General features: G+C 40.1%; 1 protein-coding gene across 1 annotated transcript in view; it reads right to left on the reverse strand.

Moving 5' to 3' along the window:
- LOC125996554 (cAMP and cAMP-inhibited cGMP 3',5'-cyclic phosphodiesterase 10A) overlaps positions 1-18,028 on the reverse strand; it is a 238,348-nt gene that overhangs the window by 102,014 nt on the left and 118,306 nt on the right. Inside the window, exon 3 of the mRNA XM_049765489.1 lies at positions 8,604-8,632. Within this exon, the coding sequence (XP_049621446.1) occupies positions 8,604-8,632 (29 nt within the window). The remainder of the gene's footprint in view (positions 1-8,603; positions 8,633-18,028) is intronic.

The following is an 18,028-nucleotide window of genomic DNA, read 5'->3' on the forward strand; positions in this document are numbered from 1 at the left end:
TCTATATAAAAATTCTGTAAAATATTCATGATCCAATAACCTAAGACCACAGCAATTTTATTTGGAAATATTGTCCAAAATAATATAGTTATAGATATAGCAAAAGATATTCAGTGAATAAAAACTTAGAATCTAAAATGAAACAATAGAACAAGGAAGTACAAAGTTATCACAAAGGAAGTTAATGGCATCTTTTTTGTTTTGTTTTGTTTTGGGTTTTTGGGTCACACTTGGTAGCGCTCAGGGGTTACTCCTGGCTCTATGCTCAAAAATCGCTCCTGGCAGGCTCAGGGGACCATATGGGATGCCGGGATTTGAACCACCGACCTTCTGCATGCAAGGCAAAACCTTACTTACCTCCATGCTCTCTTTTCAGCCCCTAATGGTATCTTTTTATTCATTAATGATATTGGGTAGATTGGAAGTATCAAATGTTTAAGGCACAATGGAAAGGGAGGAAAGTAAAAGGCATGATAGAATCTGAACAGCAACTTTACCATATAAATATGTGTGCAGGAAGAGACATTGGGAAGAAAACCTGCCAGAAGTATTACTGACTAAATTAATTTTACCATACTTTCAGATACAACAATCTGATCACTCACAAATGAAGAGTATAGAAGTTTTCCAAGAGCTTACTAGCAACTCTAGACAAAGTGTGTGCGAAGTTGCCAGAGCAATAGCATAGTTGGTGGGAAAGACCTTTGCACACGATTAACCCAGGTTTAATTCCCGGCATTCCATATGGTACCCTGAGCCCACCTTGAGTGAGTACTGAGTGCAGAGCCAGGAGTAACCCTGAAGTACCAAAGAGTGTGGCCCAAAAAACAACAACAAAAGATGAAAAAAGATCAATAAATAAATTTCATGGGAAGAGCATAAAAAACACAGTCATTGGAACAGCCTTGGCATGAAAAAAAAATTGTGTGTGATTCTCAACAGCAAGAACAGAAAATGATAGGTCCTGATGAGATATTAAAATGCAGACAAATAGCAACAACCACAGCCACAACAACCATTTGGGACCACAGCAGCCTCCTCCTCACAGCAGAGTCAGCCTTAAATTTTGAATGATGGGCTCAATGTCTAGGATAATGACAAAGAACCACTGAGCACTCAAGCCTATAAAACAGAGCTTTCATGACAAAGCTCACGTGTATGAGCTCCACTAGCAACACTCACTGTAGACAGGTGGAGATTACAGAGTAGGCAGAGCAGAGACTGTTGCAGTCACATTACAGGAACAAGACACCCCTGCATCCTCATCCCTCATCATTGGCTCAGCAACTTAATGACGTGCTACAGGCACCGCCCCCATAATTTCCAAGTTATTTGTTGTCATAACTGATGAGACCCATGACATGCTCTTTCCCTCACAGATGCATTCCAGAAACTCTGAGCTCCACAATGCACTGAGAGCTCCTTCAACAGAGTCACGGTACATGTGACACAGAAGGTGCTGCTCAAGCTTCATTTCCAGTGACATTCTGTAGGTGGTTGTGCTGATCCCATTGTCTTTTATAGAGCTTGCATCAAGAAAAACGCCTCTGAATTACAGACACGCACAAAGCATCTCTCCTGGATCTTGCTTAATAGCATAAAACAGAAACCCACTAAGACATTACAATTCAGGGCCCAAACTCTATCCCAAACGTTGATCCAAAAGAAGAAAGGATAAATGCTATATGAATAAAAACAAAGGGTCTTTTTTTTTACTTGAAGAGCATCTCCATATCATTCAAATACCAAAGTTTGTCAAATCAAAGTATGAAGAACGCTAAAACTGAAATAAACGTTTCTCCTTCTCTGTAAAAGTATACAAAAATTGAGCATGACACTCACACTTTGAATTTGGAGTCCACATATTTATAAAGTATAAACAAACAATTTGATTCCACATTGAGGCCAAACGGGGCTCTGACTTTACTCTTAGTACTCAGCAGTGTCTATAAGTCTTACAACCTCCATTTCTGACTTTTAGAAAGGGCTATCACTTCAGCTTCCAAAGGCAAGGGTCTAGAAAAAAATGGTGAAATAGACCAATAGACCTATGTTTTGAGATGATAATATAGAAAACTGAAATAAAAGAGGAAAGAAGAAGGGGATGTCAGTGGAAAATTAGAAAGTGAGAGAGGGAAAATAGAATAGAGATAGATGAAGAGGGAAAACAGAAAACCAACAAAAAGACAAAATGTCAAAAAGACCACAATCAGAATATGTGTGTGTTTTCAGGCTACTCTATGTTGGGCTTCTAGGTTATCTTGGAAATTTAAAGCTCTGCATAAATTTTCCACACGGGAACCCTGATCCCAGCTTACCCACCCCCCACCTATCCATCTGACCCAATACCTACTACATATACTTCCTATAACATAGCTGATATAAATATAATGGAAGCTGATATAAATATAATGGTATATGGACTCCAAGTTCAAGAATATGAAGTCGATAACTCATATTTTTTAAATAAATGCAGTAGCAGATGTTTTATAAATCTGACAAAGCATATCAATTTAATAAATAAAACCTTTATCTCAAATCTGGTGCTCACTGCCCTTTGGCTATGCTTCACTTTTCTAAACTATCAGGGCAAAGATAAAAACAAAGAGGAAATTAGGTAATTATAGAGGCTGTCATCTCACATATCTTATACGTTTTAGGACCAACTTTCTGGGCAGAATACCAGTGAGACACTCTGAAAAGAGTCACCCAGAATTGATTGACATCCCTTTGCCAAAAAAGAAGCACTGTTGTACAAATAAAATGTGTTCTTTGAAAAATAATGATACAGCATCTCCAATTTTTGATAGCAGGCACTAGATGTGAATTTCCCCAATGAGAGTAGAGTACAGGATCATGTGCTTAGACTGAACACATGAAACTAAAGCTCAAGAAGCTAAGTAAATCACTCAACCAACACACGCAGTCACCAGCTGGCTAGGCTGGAGAGAAAGTTGATGAGTAAACCTGGATTCTAGTAGAGTCATTTGCATTGTCAACTTAGAGAAAGTTCACAAAAGAACTTTTCTTCTGGGGTATCATCTACCCCTATTCCCTCTATCCCTTCAACCTGAACTAGCATTTTTAGCCCTCTGTCCATCAGTCTCCAACCCTTTCACATTCTCAACCCTCTCTTATTCTCATTCTCAGAAACAAGAGAAACCCACCTACACAGAAACCAAATGTCTTCAAAGGAGAAATAAACCTGAAAAGAAGTTATCAAATGACTTCTCTGTATATTAAGCATCATCAAAATAAAAAAGCAGAAAATCTATCAAAACGCACACAGTGTGGATATAGTTTAATATAGCTAAAATAAGACCATTTTCATGTTGAGGGAAGAAGAATATAAGCAAATTAATAAATTCTAGAAAAGTATTTGCTTTTTAACCACAAACATGTTTAAGAGTAATAATAAGAAAACAGCAATGACATCACAAATCAGACTTGAAGTAAAGAGCTAGATAACTATAAAATACAGAAGTAATTTTAATTAAGGAGTTGATGTGAATGGAATCAGAAAAGGAGGTAGAAACCAAGAACTCTGAAAGGCTCCTTAGAAGACAATAAGGACATAAGAAGATAGATCAAAGCCAAGACTATCTATCTGTCACACAAAACAAATGTGACAGAATCGATCCATGCACCAAAGCAACACACAGAAAAAATAATATCCTGAACACAAAGGCTTTTAAAATGAGAAAATTCATACAGCCCAGCTAAATTAGCAAATGTTAAAGGATTTACACATAGCCCAGTAAAGATAATGAATTCCAAGAGTTAATGAGTTTTATAAATATGCAGAAATGAGAAAAGGCGACATGGCTAAGAAAATAATCAGAAGATAATGTGGCATATGGGCAGCTTTTTGCAGGGTGCAGGCAGTTGCCATAAATTCGAAACACGTCTGAATACTATCACATTCATCTTGATATTGGGGTTCCTGCTCTTATCAGTAGTCTCTTGAACGTAGAGCTAGGATCATACTAACAACACCACAATAGCAATGTAATCTGAATCAAAGAATAAAAATCAATCAGACAGACAGTCAACAACTGATAAGCTGGTTTGACATCATTTGCTGCTGGAGTTGAATTTCTATTCATTATATTTTAGTATATGACATTTAATAGATGACATTTGTGTGTAAGAAACTGAGGGGCAAAAGGCAGGTGTGATACTCAAATTCAGCACCCCAGTGGCAAGGTTCTTTCCTCTGTGCAGAAGCCCTAGCTCTGGTGATCTTGTGCCAGAAATACAGGCACCCTCAGGGATCCCCTCCATCTCCTCCTCATAACTAGACAAGCACCATATGGGTCCTCTCTATCATCTCAGAAATACACAGCAATCTCAGGGGTCCCCTCCATCTTCTCAGAAATATACAAGTTCCTTAGGGTCCCCTCTATTACCTCATCAGAAATACAAAGTGTCCTTGGAGTTCCCTTCCATGATGCCCTCAGAAATACACCCTCAGAGGTCCCTCCATCAGAAATGTACCCCAGGTGTCCCCTCCATCCATTCACATGAACCAAGTCTGTTTTTATGCTTAAATGCACACACATACACACACACACACACACACACACACACACACACACACACACACACACACCATGCCTGGAAGCATTTCTCACTGCTACTTCAGTGCCTTAAAGTCCTTTCAGTCAGAGTTCATGACTTCCTGCACTGCTCAGTGCAACCCTGACTTAGCTAAGCTCACAGAAGCAGGATTTAGTCACTCTGATGACCGACTCTAGTGTCTGATTCTCATCTCTTGGTCTGTAGTGAGGTAGTGGTGCTGGAACATACTTCATGACACTTTGTCAGGATCGATACTGGAAATGCCCAAGCCTGAAATAAGATGCTCTTACCCAGACATCTAATTTTGTACAGACAGGTGGATTTCCTATGTGCAGCATCATCTTTTTTTTTTTTCAGATGAGCATCTGAAAAGGGGACATAGGATCAAGAAAAAAATGAACCAAGTCTGTGACTTCCAAGAGAAAAATAGGCTACGCTGGATGCCAGAGAACACTGACACTGTTCAGAGGGCCAGGAAGCAAGGACGCAAAATGAATTCATAGACATAGGGCCTGCGGTACAACATTAAGAACTGAACCTGTTAACCAAGGAGTTATGAATCTTTCCTCTGCCCCACGGGCATTCTCTTTCCCATCTCCTAGTTAATTTTTCCATTTTCCCCATCACTGAGCAGACCTCCACCCTGGCAGACTCAAACTTGTCTAAGCAATATCGCTGAGTTCTCTAGTGAAATCCTGTCAAAATACGAGAGGCTTCTCCACACCCACAGAGCTATCACTTCCTCCCTCAGCCTAGCCTGAACATACTTGATTCTAAGTGGACTCCAGAAAGATTTCTGAAAACCCCAAATTCGCATTTCAAAGCCAAATGATAGGGTTTCCCAGCCTCACCCCAAACCACACCTCCTGTGTCTTCCCTCTTAACAGGAAATGGAGCTTTGTTCTACCTCATGTTCACTGAGCCCTTCTGTTTCTGAATCATATGCATGACTGAGCCTTGGCTCTTCCTCTCTCACTCCCTACTCTTGCACAGTTACAACAGCCTTAGCTAGCACAATCAGGACTCAGCATGTAACTAGTTTTCCCCTTATACACTCGCTATTCAGCAGCTCTAACCATGGCTGAACACTATGCATTCACTATAACATTAAGTATGTCAAAAGTGATAACATCATCTTCACACTTTACTGAAACAAGAGGAAGGTTTGTACTTGGAATATACACAGAGAAGATCGAAGGTCCAACAAGATGCCAGCCAGCTACTGGTTTTCTACAGAGAATCCCTCCCCCCAAAAAGTCTGCAGGACCCCAGACATGACTACTCTGGTCTGGCCTCACTCCTGGGTCTCTCCTCACACCTACTCCACTCTAGCAGTGCCTCAGGAATTTCTTCACTTCCTTCAAGGTCTACCCCCAACTCACTATCATTCTGTCCCTTACTCAACTTTTGTAATATCGATCATATTGCTACTTGCATATATATACTAACACATTGCCTCTTGCCTAGTGAAAAGAACCAGAAGCAGAAAGAAAAACTGAAAGAGACAAAAAGAGAAAAAGTTGTAGTAGCAAAAAGGAAAAGTGAAAAGAAGAAAGAGGCAAAAATATAAAGGAGAGCAAAAAAAGAAAGTAAGAAATAAGTGAAAGTAAGAAATAAGAAGGAGGACGAGGCGGATGTGGGTAGTTTGATAACTTCCAATTGTTTGATAGCCATCATATAAGAATGTGTGTCCACTCCACATCCTGACTTCAATGTAGGTTATGCAGATTCCAGGATCTTTAATACAGAAACATGATACCAACAACAGAGACTGTGTGAAAAATAAAAGTGTGTTGGCACTACAGACAATGTCTTGGATTGGACAATCTAGCTTACCTGGAGTTGGTCTTATGCCAGGAAACTTCAGGGGTAGGGTCTCTATGTATTTAGGCCAAGGTTATTCCTTTCCATGCCCCTCATATTTTGGTGGGCCTATGCAAACAACAATTGCCACTCTAACACCATTTTTACTTTGACTCTAATCCTTAAAAAAAATAACCACTTAAAATTTGAGGTTAACTTAAGCTAATATGCATGTACATGGAAATGTAAAAAAATACTATGACTATAATGTTTAAGGAGTTATGTAAGTTTTATGGCTTTAGATTGCCTTGTGTGCTGTTAAGAAATACTATAATGTGTTACAATCTGGGGACTTGAGGGACAAAGTAATTGTACATGGATTCTGTTTTATTTATCTTAATGTTCTTTGGCTGAAAGTTCAAAGTTAAGATATCAGCAAGGGGACTTCTTCTGAGAATTAAGTTATGGGTGATTGTCCTTCCACTGTAACTTTACCTTGTCCTCTTTTTTTGTATCTTTGTTCTCATAATTAAAATTAAAAAATAAAAAAAAAAGAATGTGTGTCCAACAGAAACGGAGAACTATTTGTATAATTATTCTTCCCCAGAGAAAAATCAGGTTTTTATTGGAAAGAGCAAAGTCAATTGATGTCACAAGAAAAAAAATCAGTTTGGGTATCAAAGGAGTGTTTTCACCAAACAGGTAAAAGGAATCACAAACCAGAAACCAAGAAGAGTCCTAACTGGATTGGTGCTCTTGGCAGAAATCATGTAGGAATGTGTGTGTGTGTATGTGTGTGTGTGTGTGTGTGTGTGTGTGTGTGTGTGTGTGTGTGTGTGTAGGTGGGTGGGTGGAGAGAGACAGAGACAGACAGAGAAAGAGAAAGAGAAAGAGAAAGAGGGAGCACCTTGCTTGATCTTTGGGCTTCCCTTTCTCACAGCTCTCAATACTAATAGATTCCTACTCAGGAATGTCCAGGTTACTGTGAGGCCAAGCCTCATCCCCTCCTAACTAAATCTACTCTAGGATAAAGCCAACCAAAATTATTGAGAAATAAATCGCAGTTTTCTCTCTCACTGTCCTTTCTTTCTGCATGTGTACACTGTCTTGGAGATTCGAGAACAGTCCTGCCAAAATAAACATAGCAGCATCCTGGACCACCTGAGTTCCCTTGTAAGAATCCTTTCTGTCCCAAAACATTACATTTTATCCTTCTCTGCTATTGCCGATCAGCAAGAGTTCCAGGCTGTTCCTTACACCCTGGAAGCAGTCATTGATGGGGGGTGTCTTGCTGAGAACTCTGTTGGTGGTGTAGGCTACCACTCCAGAACACTCGAGATTTAGGGGAAACACAATGGCACCTTTTACCCAAAAGACTCCTTTCCTCCGAGTTTTGAAATGAATGAACACATGTGTGCATGAGCCATAAATTGAACTTCCATCCATCTATGGCTGGGAATAAAGTGGTCTCCCCCTATATGGCATCAGATACAATTCAGACTGATTCCTTTTTCATATTTATTTCACCATGAATACCTTTCTGTCTCTGCAGGATGCCATTACTATACTTTTCAAGGCAATTCCTTGTCATTTCATACACAGTATTGAACACAGTATGCTACTTAGTACTGATTTCCTCCAAGTTTTCATATTATCCAAATCTCTGAACATTGACACAGTTTATTCCCCTAGGACACACAAGCAATTTCATCTTCTATTCTAGAAGGCGGGAAGAATGGCAAGCCTCTGGCACATGGGTCACCCACCTTTGTTCTCACAAGGCAGGACTTGACTAAGGGAACATAGTCAAGACGACCCCAAAGTGTTGGACCCTAAAAATTGGTTTCTATGTCATGGTTCAAGCAGCCATCACCATGTGGGGCACCACATCAGTGAGGTACAACTTGGGAGTTTGCAAGAGCAGCCAGAAACCCCATCTGAACAGAAAAGCAAACCCTCTTTCCATTTCTAAATGCCAGGACCTAATGGAAACTCCATTAGCAAATGCAAACCAAGCCAATAGCGTCTGTGGGTCGTGTTCAGTCTGGAGCGTGCCAACCTGCCAAGCCCAGGCATGCATCTCAGATCAGTGAGTCGCCTCTGGAGGACCCTTTGTGTCATCCATGTCCTGACCCATGATCAGGTTACCACACCGAGAAAATTGACCCCAGGTTTAGTTTTCTACAAAGTGGAGCATAAATGATATTCCCAGCACTTACCCTGCTGACTTCCTTAGGGACCGATTCATCTAGGGAATGAAGGAAGGAGAAAAACACAATTAGAAACCTGAGCAGTCAGTTTTGAAACAATCCTGAAATGCAGAACCACATTATCACCCTCCATCCACCACTGTGCACTCTTGTAACATCTTCTCTGAAACAGCTTTTGAACATTTGGCCTTAAAAGCCTGTCCATATTAGAAGACTCAGTTCAGAGTTCGAGGCACATGAATTCTGGAGGAGAAAGAAATAAAGCATAGAACAATTTTCTCATCTTTTGCCTGGTCCCTATGTTGAGACTGTCATGGGAATGTTAGTTCCACAATCAGCTGCAACTATTTGCTCTTCAACCATGCTGGTCCTTCTCCTGCTTCTCTGGCAGTGGCCACACAGCCACGCACAACCTTGGATGCAAAGACTATAAAGGAATTCCCTGTGCCAGTCAGCAGACTTGCCAAAGTTCTTAGGTAAAGAGAATTCCATCGTGTCTTGTTCTCTGTTCTTTGAGTCTACTAGGCAGAGACTCAATAAATATTTGTATGAATATTTTAAGAGAAGCGAGAGAAATGTACTTAGGGCTCCAGGGAAACCAGACTTAGGTGATTGGGAAGGAAATCTTGTTTCAGATTCTAGTTGGATGAACAGAGGAGAACCAATGTATGAGAATTTACTTTTATCTAAGTAAACCTCTTAAAACCTTTGGTCAAGTGTCCTGTTCCCAACTAATCACTCTTAATTTAATGCAGCTTTGAACTTCTAAACCCCTTCCAAAATAAAACTACCAAAATATCTTATGTCTGTTTGGAAGGAGTAGCTTTGTGTATATGTAATACTTAAAAATCAGTGTAGTGATGAAAGGGAGAGGAAAGGCATGGGTTTCTGTAGCTTGTGTCCCCTGCACACAGAGAGACTTAGAGTATCCCTTTATAAAAAAGAATATCCTCTGTGTCTGTCTTACAGCAGTGAAGCCTGGGGTTTCCCTTCTCTCACCAGTCTGAATCAGCCTACTCAGGATTGGGATAAGAGTGAGTGACCAACTGGGAGGAGGGCCAGCTCTCGAAAAGCACCAGGACTCCAGAGAATTGGGATTCTCCAAGGTCACAGCCATGTAGACTGAACATAAACTCATTGATTACTTATTAGTAATAAGCTGATAAATAAACCTCAGGGAGAAATACCAAAAGAGCCAGGCAGATATGTTGTGCTCTTAAAAATATGACCCAAGTCCCAGAATTGACAACAGAATTTAATTGTCCACCATTTTTGGCCCATTGGCTCTTTTTTATACCCACCATAATACTCCTGCTTCTTCAGCATGGCTGGGATTAGTTCAGAAATAAATACTGATAGATCATTCTGGATCTAGTCTACCATAACACAGTGGCAGCCTATGACAATTAATCACTGAACATTCCTTATCCCTTTGTCTTCAGGCTGAAATCAGGCACCATATTTAAAATAGTCTGTTTAGGGGCTGGAGCAATAGCATGGCTTGCCTTGCATGCGGCCAAACAGGATTCAATCCTTGGCATCCCATATGGCCCCAAAGCCAACCAGGAGTGATATCTAAGTTCAGAGCCAGGAGTAACCCCTAAGCACCACCGTATATGACCCAAAAACAAAACAAAAAATTGCCTTTGAGGTATTATTTACAGGAAAATTTGCCTTCTATTCACAATCAACTAGAATATGTTGACAAAGCACAGAAAACATAGGTGTGCAGACCTTGGCCATCATCAGATATTTTGGGCCTCTAGCCCCAGATGTAGTTGGCTCTTCAGAGTGTACAGTGTACAGTGGCTATTCAGAGTGAGTCCTCAGAGAACAGTGTGAAATGAAGGGCATTTCTTTGATCGACTAAAGGGCACCTGATAGGGAACAAGGAAAGAGCAGTTGATCCATCATTCTTGGCAACATGTCACTAGGTCTCTATTCAATGAGCCGCATGAACCAAGACTTCACCCCACTCCTGGGTGTTTTCACTCAAGGTACCTCCTCTCCCAGCACAGCTTCAATGTTGGCTGGGGACTCACATATCCCCCATACTTCCCTTTCTCTCCATTGTCAACCATCTCAGAACTGCCCCTTCACAGTTTCAGAGAGCCTTGCAACCTGACTCACATTACTACTTTCCTTCAGAGCTTCCTTGAGTCCATTCTCCAGGGCTCATACCTGCACAGACAAGTAAAGGACCAGAGAGAAGAAAAAATGAGGTAAACTCATGAGAAAAGGTCAGGTTGCCCATAAAGCAGACATCAGGTATCTAAAGGCTGTTTGGAGCAAGAGTTCAAGAAGGGACTAGCTATATTTGAGAGAGTTCAAAGGAAAGCAGGTGAGAGACCCAGCCACATCCGTCACAAATCAATATCTAGTTCATAGCAATCTTACAGGTTCAGCAGAAATTTCAACCATGTCCAGAGGTCAGTCTGACAGCCACGGCTGCTCCCCACTACTCCTCAATACTTCTTGTTTCCTTTTAGCCCAATAACCCAAAGGAAGAAAGTAGAATTAGGAAGAAGACATTCAGGACTACAGAGCTTGCATAACCACTTTGGGAAATGGTATGTTCTGAAATTCTAGACTGTTATTAATCTAGACTAAGTATGCAAATATCAAGCATTCAAGATATAGCACATTAATGCAAAAGTATATAAAGATCTGAAAGTAGTTTCTGGGAGGACATTAATTGAAATTAATTAAAAAGAGAATAAAGAAAAGAAAATAAATTTTCTTAAAATCAGCAAGCAATGCAATTCATGAACTGAATGAGTTCAGATAAGAAAAATGAAAGTGCATATGATTTCTCATATCCATGTGAATTTTCTTGTTCTTCTGAAAAGGAGACAATATGCTTCCATTGTCCCTCAGAATCCTTTAAGTAAAATTAATTGAAAAAGGAAATGAAATGTTTTATGCTTAGAAAAGACAACCCACATTGAAAATTCAGCTGCTGCTGAAATCTGAAAAATAGACAGAACAGGTTCTTGAGTCTTCCCACGTAGAAACAAAAAATGTACATCCCCAAAAGAAATATATTATTGGGATATTCAGTGGTTCATTTGAGAAGATGACCAGTAAACAGAGATAAGCCCATCTGTTTACATGAAAATGCACTGGACAGGACGATGAAGTTACATTTCCATGAACACTATACACATGAGCAAAACATGGCTAGAGTATTAGGCATCTAAGTTCTTAGAGTAAATTTGATGTCATTTAGATGATATGAATGACTGAATATCACCCTCTCCAATAAGAATCTGAGGCCGGGGCCGGAGAGATAGCATGGAGGTAAGGCGTTCGCCTTTCATGCAGGAGGTCATCGGTTCGAATCCCGGTGCCCCACATGGTCCCCTGTGCCTGCCAGGAGCAATTTCTGAGCCTGGAGCCAGGAATAACCCCTGAGTACTGCCGGATGTGACCCAAAAAACAAAAAAAAACAAAAACAAAAAAAAGAATCTGAGGCCATGAAGCTCGGGTCCCTAAACAAACTCGCTACCATCTGAGAGTTCAGCCAACCTTCCACAGGCTTCAGTTCACAACTCTCTGTGCTTATATGGGTCTGGAGGATAGAAACCAAGCTGCAGAATCTTCAGGGTTTGTATTTCTCTCTCCTCTCTCTTATTCTCTCACTCACTAGCTCACTCTCACTTTCTCCTCTTTTATTTTCCTTGCTGATCTTTCCCAATACAATCTTCTGAATTAATCCACCATAACAATAAATTAGAAAGAGCTCTAAAGGTTGAATTGGTGCCAGGCTCCCATGCTCACAGGGCCTAGCCTTGGGTCCTTAATTAACCCCATTGCCCTGCACCCAATAATGTGTATTTCTATGGGGAAACAGAATAGCAGCTTGATTGAGTGGGAGGAAAGTTGGGAAATGAGATGCTCAGTTTAGGGGGCACAAAAGCAGACCAGCCTGGTTGAAGGTCACCAGCTCCAGTCTCCCCTGGCCATCCTGAAACTTACTAGCAGCAATGTCAGGGCCAACGTATGAGAGGACTCTGAGGACCAAGAGCCCCACATGCTCTCTAGAACCTGCTAGAACCACCCATTCCTCGAAGGCCCTCATAGCCACTACTAAATTTATCTCTGTTTAAACTAGATCAAACCGACTCCTGTTTTCCAGAATCCAACCTAGCTGGCTCTGGTTATCAGTGAAAATTCTTAGTGAAAAGCTTGTCTCATCAAAAAGCAAACAATGGACTAAGACACTGTTTAATCTCTCAGAAATGGATGGAGACACATTCTGGAATAAGACAGTCATAGTCTACAGAATCAGGGATTTTTCTGGAGTTTCTTTAAGGCCCATCCTGGGCAAACGAGGCACAAATAATAAAATATTTACTTGGGAGAACTGGTGTTTTTTGTTGTATGTATTATCTTACAAACTCAAAAGCCTCTTGAATAAAATGACTAAGGAGCTTTGAAAATATATGATCACAAACTGTTCTTTTGAAGATGAATCACTAAGTGTATAATACAAGCTCACATTTTTAGATATATAACAAGAGACACCCAAATGCACAATAAAACAAATTATATATATATATATATATATATATTTGTGATAACATTCTTTTGTTTTTAAAAGATGAGCAAAGAACCAAAAGGATTTTTTTAAGATTCATTTTGAAGAGCTCAAGTAAGTATACTGTTAGGCTACTGTAAGCTTTTTCTTAGTTCAGTATAAAAATGAGCTAAATTCACAGCAAATACTTCCTTTCTTTGAGTCTCCTCCCATAGACTAACATTGAGTAAATTCTAAGGTATCGATTGTCCTTTTTTATAGTCGCAAGTAGTTTAAAAAATTGTAATTAAACATTAATTTCTAAGATTCCTGAAGAATTTTTATACAGATCTTTAAGATATCAGGTATATATCTGCTTTATTTTTATGAAGTCTCTTTTTCCCTTTTTCATTTATGCCACAATTAAAACTAAAACTGTTTCCTAATTATTTTGTGAATAATCTACAATGTAAGATATATTCAAGTAAAAAAAGTCTGTAGAGTTAAATCTATATAATAATGTTATCTAGATACTAGGGTGGGGCATACTTGACTAGATAATATTTTAAGTTCTACTTTTAGATTTTCACAGATTCTAGCTGAGCATTATTGAATTAATCATCTACCCCTATGATGTTAAAATTTTACCATTTTATTTCTTTAATTTTTATTTCCTGAGGTAACATGGTAAACAACATAGTTCATTGTCATTATTTGGGTAAATTTGTGAAGTAATTCCATCTCCGGCAAGAAAACATAACACTGTGCCATTATGTCCATTATGTCCCTTCTAGTTCTTCCCATCATTCCCGTTCCTACTTCTACTTTCAGAATCCAAGAGCTCTTTCTGACTTCACAATGATCATTGTCTTATTATTTTTCCTATAGTCTCTCCTGGCTCTGTGTTCAAGGTCCCTGTCTCAGGGAACCACTCATTTGTGGTGCCAGGAATAGAACCATATCTGGTCTCACACAAGACTAGTTTCTTGCCACTGTCCTAACTCTCTGGTCCTGATCTGATGCTTTGTATGTCACATACAAGGAAGACCCTCCAGTGTTCGGCCTCTCTGTCTCTTACATCACCTAATGAGAAACCCTGTAGTTCCCTCCAAAAATGCAATAAAGGGCGAGATTTTATCTTTCCTTTGAGCTGAAAATTATACTACTGTGTATATACACCATGAGTTTTCTTCACTTACCAATGACTGAGCATTTGGTCTGTTTCCATATCTTTCCATATCTTTGTTCTTTCCAGACCTACCATAAAAGGCATTCCAGTGAATATATCTTTCCTAATTACAGGGTTTGTGTTTTTGTAATAGAGATCAAGAGATGTAGGCCAGAGAGAGGAATAGCTGCATCAATATACCTCCTGAGGTATAAAATGTCCTTGCTCAAGACAAAGCTGTCATTCTGAAGAAATAGCTGTGAGAGTCCCCATTGGGTCTCTAAATCTAAATCCAGGGATATCTGTGTAGAAATGGCCCTGGCTGACTCTCTATGCTCTCCTGTCCTGGTTGTCTCCCCTCATTTCTCGATGTAGACACAACAAGCATTTCCCTAAGAGTTATGAAAGAATATTCATTAGACTCCTCTTATATACACATATCTTCTGTCAAAGTGGTCCCACCTTACTAAGGCAGTAAACTGAGCACTTATCCTGGGAGTATCTTACAATATGAACCTCTTCCCACACCTCTCACCATTCCAGTTTTTCTCTTCTGCAGACTAGCATGTTACCAAAGACAAAATAAATCTTTTTCTCTAACAGGCAAAATTTTATCTTCACTGCCTATAATTCCATAGAATAAGTAGAAAAATTACAGATAACTATTTGACAAGTAGAAAATCAGTAAAAATGTAAGAAAATGACTAGGTCTTTATCACTAGTTACTTACTCACATGGTCTATTAGTATGAACCAGGTAAATAAAATTATTCATGATAATCTTAATATAATTTAATGCCTTCACCATATGCTCAGCTAAGACTATCTTCCATCAATGGCATTATAGGTTCAGTTAGTATTTTCCTACCACTACCATAATATCAAAGCCCCAAAATTACATAAAACAATCATTGGCATAAACAAATTTCAAGTCACTAAAAATGCACTAAATTTAAACACTCTCAGGATCCAGAAAAATAGCACAGTGGTAGGGTGTTTGCCTTGCATGTAGCCAATCCAGGATAGACCTTGGTTTGATTCCTGGCATTTCATATGGTCCCTGCCAGGAGAAACTTCTGAGCACAGAGTCAGGAATTACCCCTGTGCACGGTTGGGTGTGGCCCCCAAAACAAAAAAAAAATAAAATAAATTTAAACACTCTGGGGCCAGGGTGTTAGTGCAGTGGGTAGGGCCTTGCACGCGACCAACCTAAGTTCAATCCCTGGTATCTCATATGGTCCTTAGAGTCTGCCATGTGTAATTCCTGAGCACATTGCCAGGAGTAACCCCTGATGGCTGAGAGCTGCTGGGTGTGGCCCAAAAACAAACAAAATAAATTAAACATTCTTCTGCCAAAGTCAAATACTTCATGCACTTGTGACATTCACTTCTAGTTTGTTAGAAAATATTTTCATAACACATTGACAAAATAGCAAATATAAAAAACAAATCATATCAAAGTTAAAATATATAAACACACTACTCGCACTCGTGTTCCAGCAACTCTAATATAAAAATAAGGTTTGAAACTGAAACAGCACCTTCTATTGCAAAACAATAATCATCACAGTCATGGAAGAAAATATATTGTTCACAAATGATAGAAGGGTTGACAAATAGTAAGAAAAAATGAAAAAGATTTCTGAAAGGCAGTGTGAGTTGAATACTGAGAGAATAAGATATAAAGTCCTGAGGTTTATAGATAAGTATCTCAAGGAAACCTAAGGTGGTGTGTTAGGTCTGGGGTTTATAAGAAAAGGATTTGAGAGCCCTCCTGATGGGTCTTCTATATTTCCCTGCCAGCCTCTTCCCAAGAGTAGAAGCATACTTGAACCCCTGAAACCTGCTCTCCTCAATCTTTAAAACCTTAAGCAAGTAAGGAGAAAGTCTATAGATCAGTGGGATCTATACCATCCTTTCAACAAAAGAAAAGCACCTCACATTTCAAAACGTATGTGAAATGTTAATATGGACATTTCCTTTTCCTTTGAGTGATAAGGGCTGTGGAAAACTAGGGTCATTGGTGGTGGGAAATATGTGCTAGTAAAGGGTATTGGGCATTGTATGACTGAAATTCAATCATGAACAACTTTGAAACTGTGAGAAAAATGTATTATGAACTACTTTGTAAGCCACAGTGTTTAAATAAAGTATTTTTTAAATAAACCTTCTCCACTCACAAAATGCAAAGTGGAGGCATTGCCAGAAACATCGTTGGGTCATTATATTTTCTATGTCTCTTGCTTTCTCTGTCTCTCTCTGTCTATCTCTCTCTCTCAAATCTCAAATATAGAGTCTTGATTGTTTTCCCTCACCAGAAGCCATCATCTAAGAAGATGTTGGCTGTCATGGACTCTAATCCAGAAAGCAAGACCAACATTCCTTGGGATCCCAGGGTAGGACCCCCATCCCCGCTGCCTCCCAATGTGTCCCACTTTCCCTACCCCAAATTCCTGTGTGTGCTCCATTGAAATTTTCCCCCAAAGGGTCAGGCCATGCTATAGCACAACAGGGAGGACATTTGTCTTGTGTACAGCTGACCTGAGTTTGATCCTCAGCATCCCATATGGTCCCACAAACATCTCCACGTATAATTCCTGAACACAGAGCCAGGGGCAACCCCTGAGCATCACTGGGTGTGGCCTTCAACAATTAAAAATGAGAAGAAAATACAGGATCAAAAAGAAAATCTGCCCCAAATTTTCGACATATTTGGTAGAGCCTTGGTAGCTCAGTAGTGACTTTCACAGGGCTCCTAGCTAGGGTGGGGAGATGTGGAAAAATGGGTGCTCCCCACCCTGTGCTGCATTCAATGTCCAGTTCCTCTTTGCCTAGTTCCAATGAACCGCAGCCCTTCCCATGGGCCAGCTGCCCAGCGATGAGCTATTGCTCTGCAGGACGGTTGGGATCTGGATATTCAAAGATGAGGTCACAGATGAAATCCAAGCTCTCTTTAATATGCCCAGCACAGTGGAGGCTAAGCCCCAGCTGAGCACATTTCAGCTCCAACCCTCCATCTCTTAACTATGTCTTCACCATCTGAATAGACCATAACTCTTATCTCTGTATCGGTTGACTCCACCATCTGATTAAATGGCACTTTTTTTTCTTTTGGGGTTACATCCTGTGATGCTCAGGGGTTACTCCTGGCTATGTGCTCAGAAATCGCTCCTGGCTCGGGGGACCATATGCGACGTTGGAGATCGAACCAAGTTCATCCTGGACTGGCCATGTGCAAGGCAAATGCCCTACAGTTGTGCTATCACTATGGCCCCATAATGGCACCTCTTAACTGTCAGTTGATTTCACCATCTGAATAGACCACACCTCATAAATCAGTATCAGCTAACTTCACCATCTGAATAGACGGCACCTCTTAACTCTGTGTCAGTGATTTTACAATGTGATTACACAGCTTCTTTACCTTGTGCCAGCTGCCAGCCATGTCAGCTGTCTCTCAGCTCAGGACTACTTTGAGGAACATTGCTCTGAACATTTGCTTGCCTCGTTTGTGGGGTACATCGTCTTATCTTGTGTCAGTTATAAGGAGTGGATCTGATAAGAGAGAAGCGAGGTGACTGACCCTCTTCATCCCTTGGTCACCACCTGCCCAGTGGCCTGAGACTGCTTCCAGAATGCTCTTTGACAGCCTAGGTGGAGGCTGTTGATCATTTCAATTTTAGAAATATGAGAATCTGGACTGAGGAAGGCATTTGCTTTGCATGAGGCTGACCCATGTTTAATCTCC

Source organism: Suncus etruscus, chromosome 18 (assembly GCF_024139225.1).
Source record: "Suncus etruscus isolate mSunEtr1 chromosome 18, mSunEtr1.pri.cur, whole genome shotgun sequence".
Taxonomy (NCBI): domain Eukaryota; kingdom Metazoa; phylum Chordata; class Mammalia; order Eulipotyphla; family Soricidae; genus Suncus; species Suncus etruscus.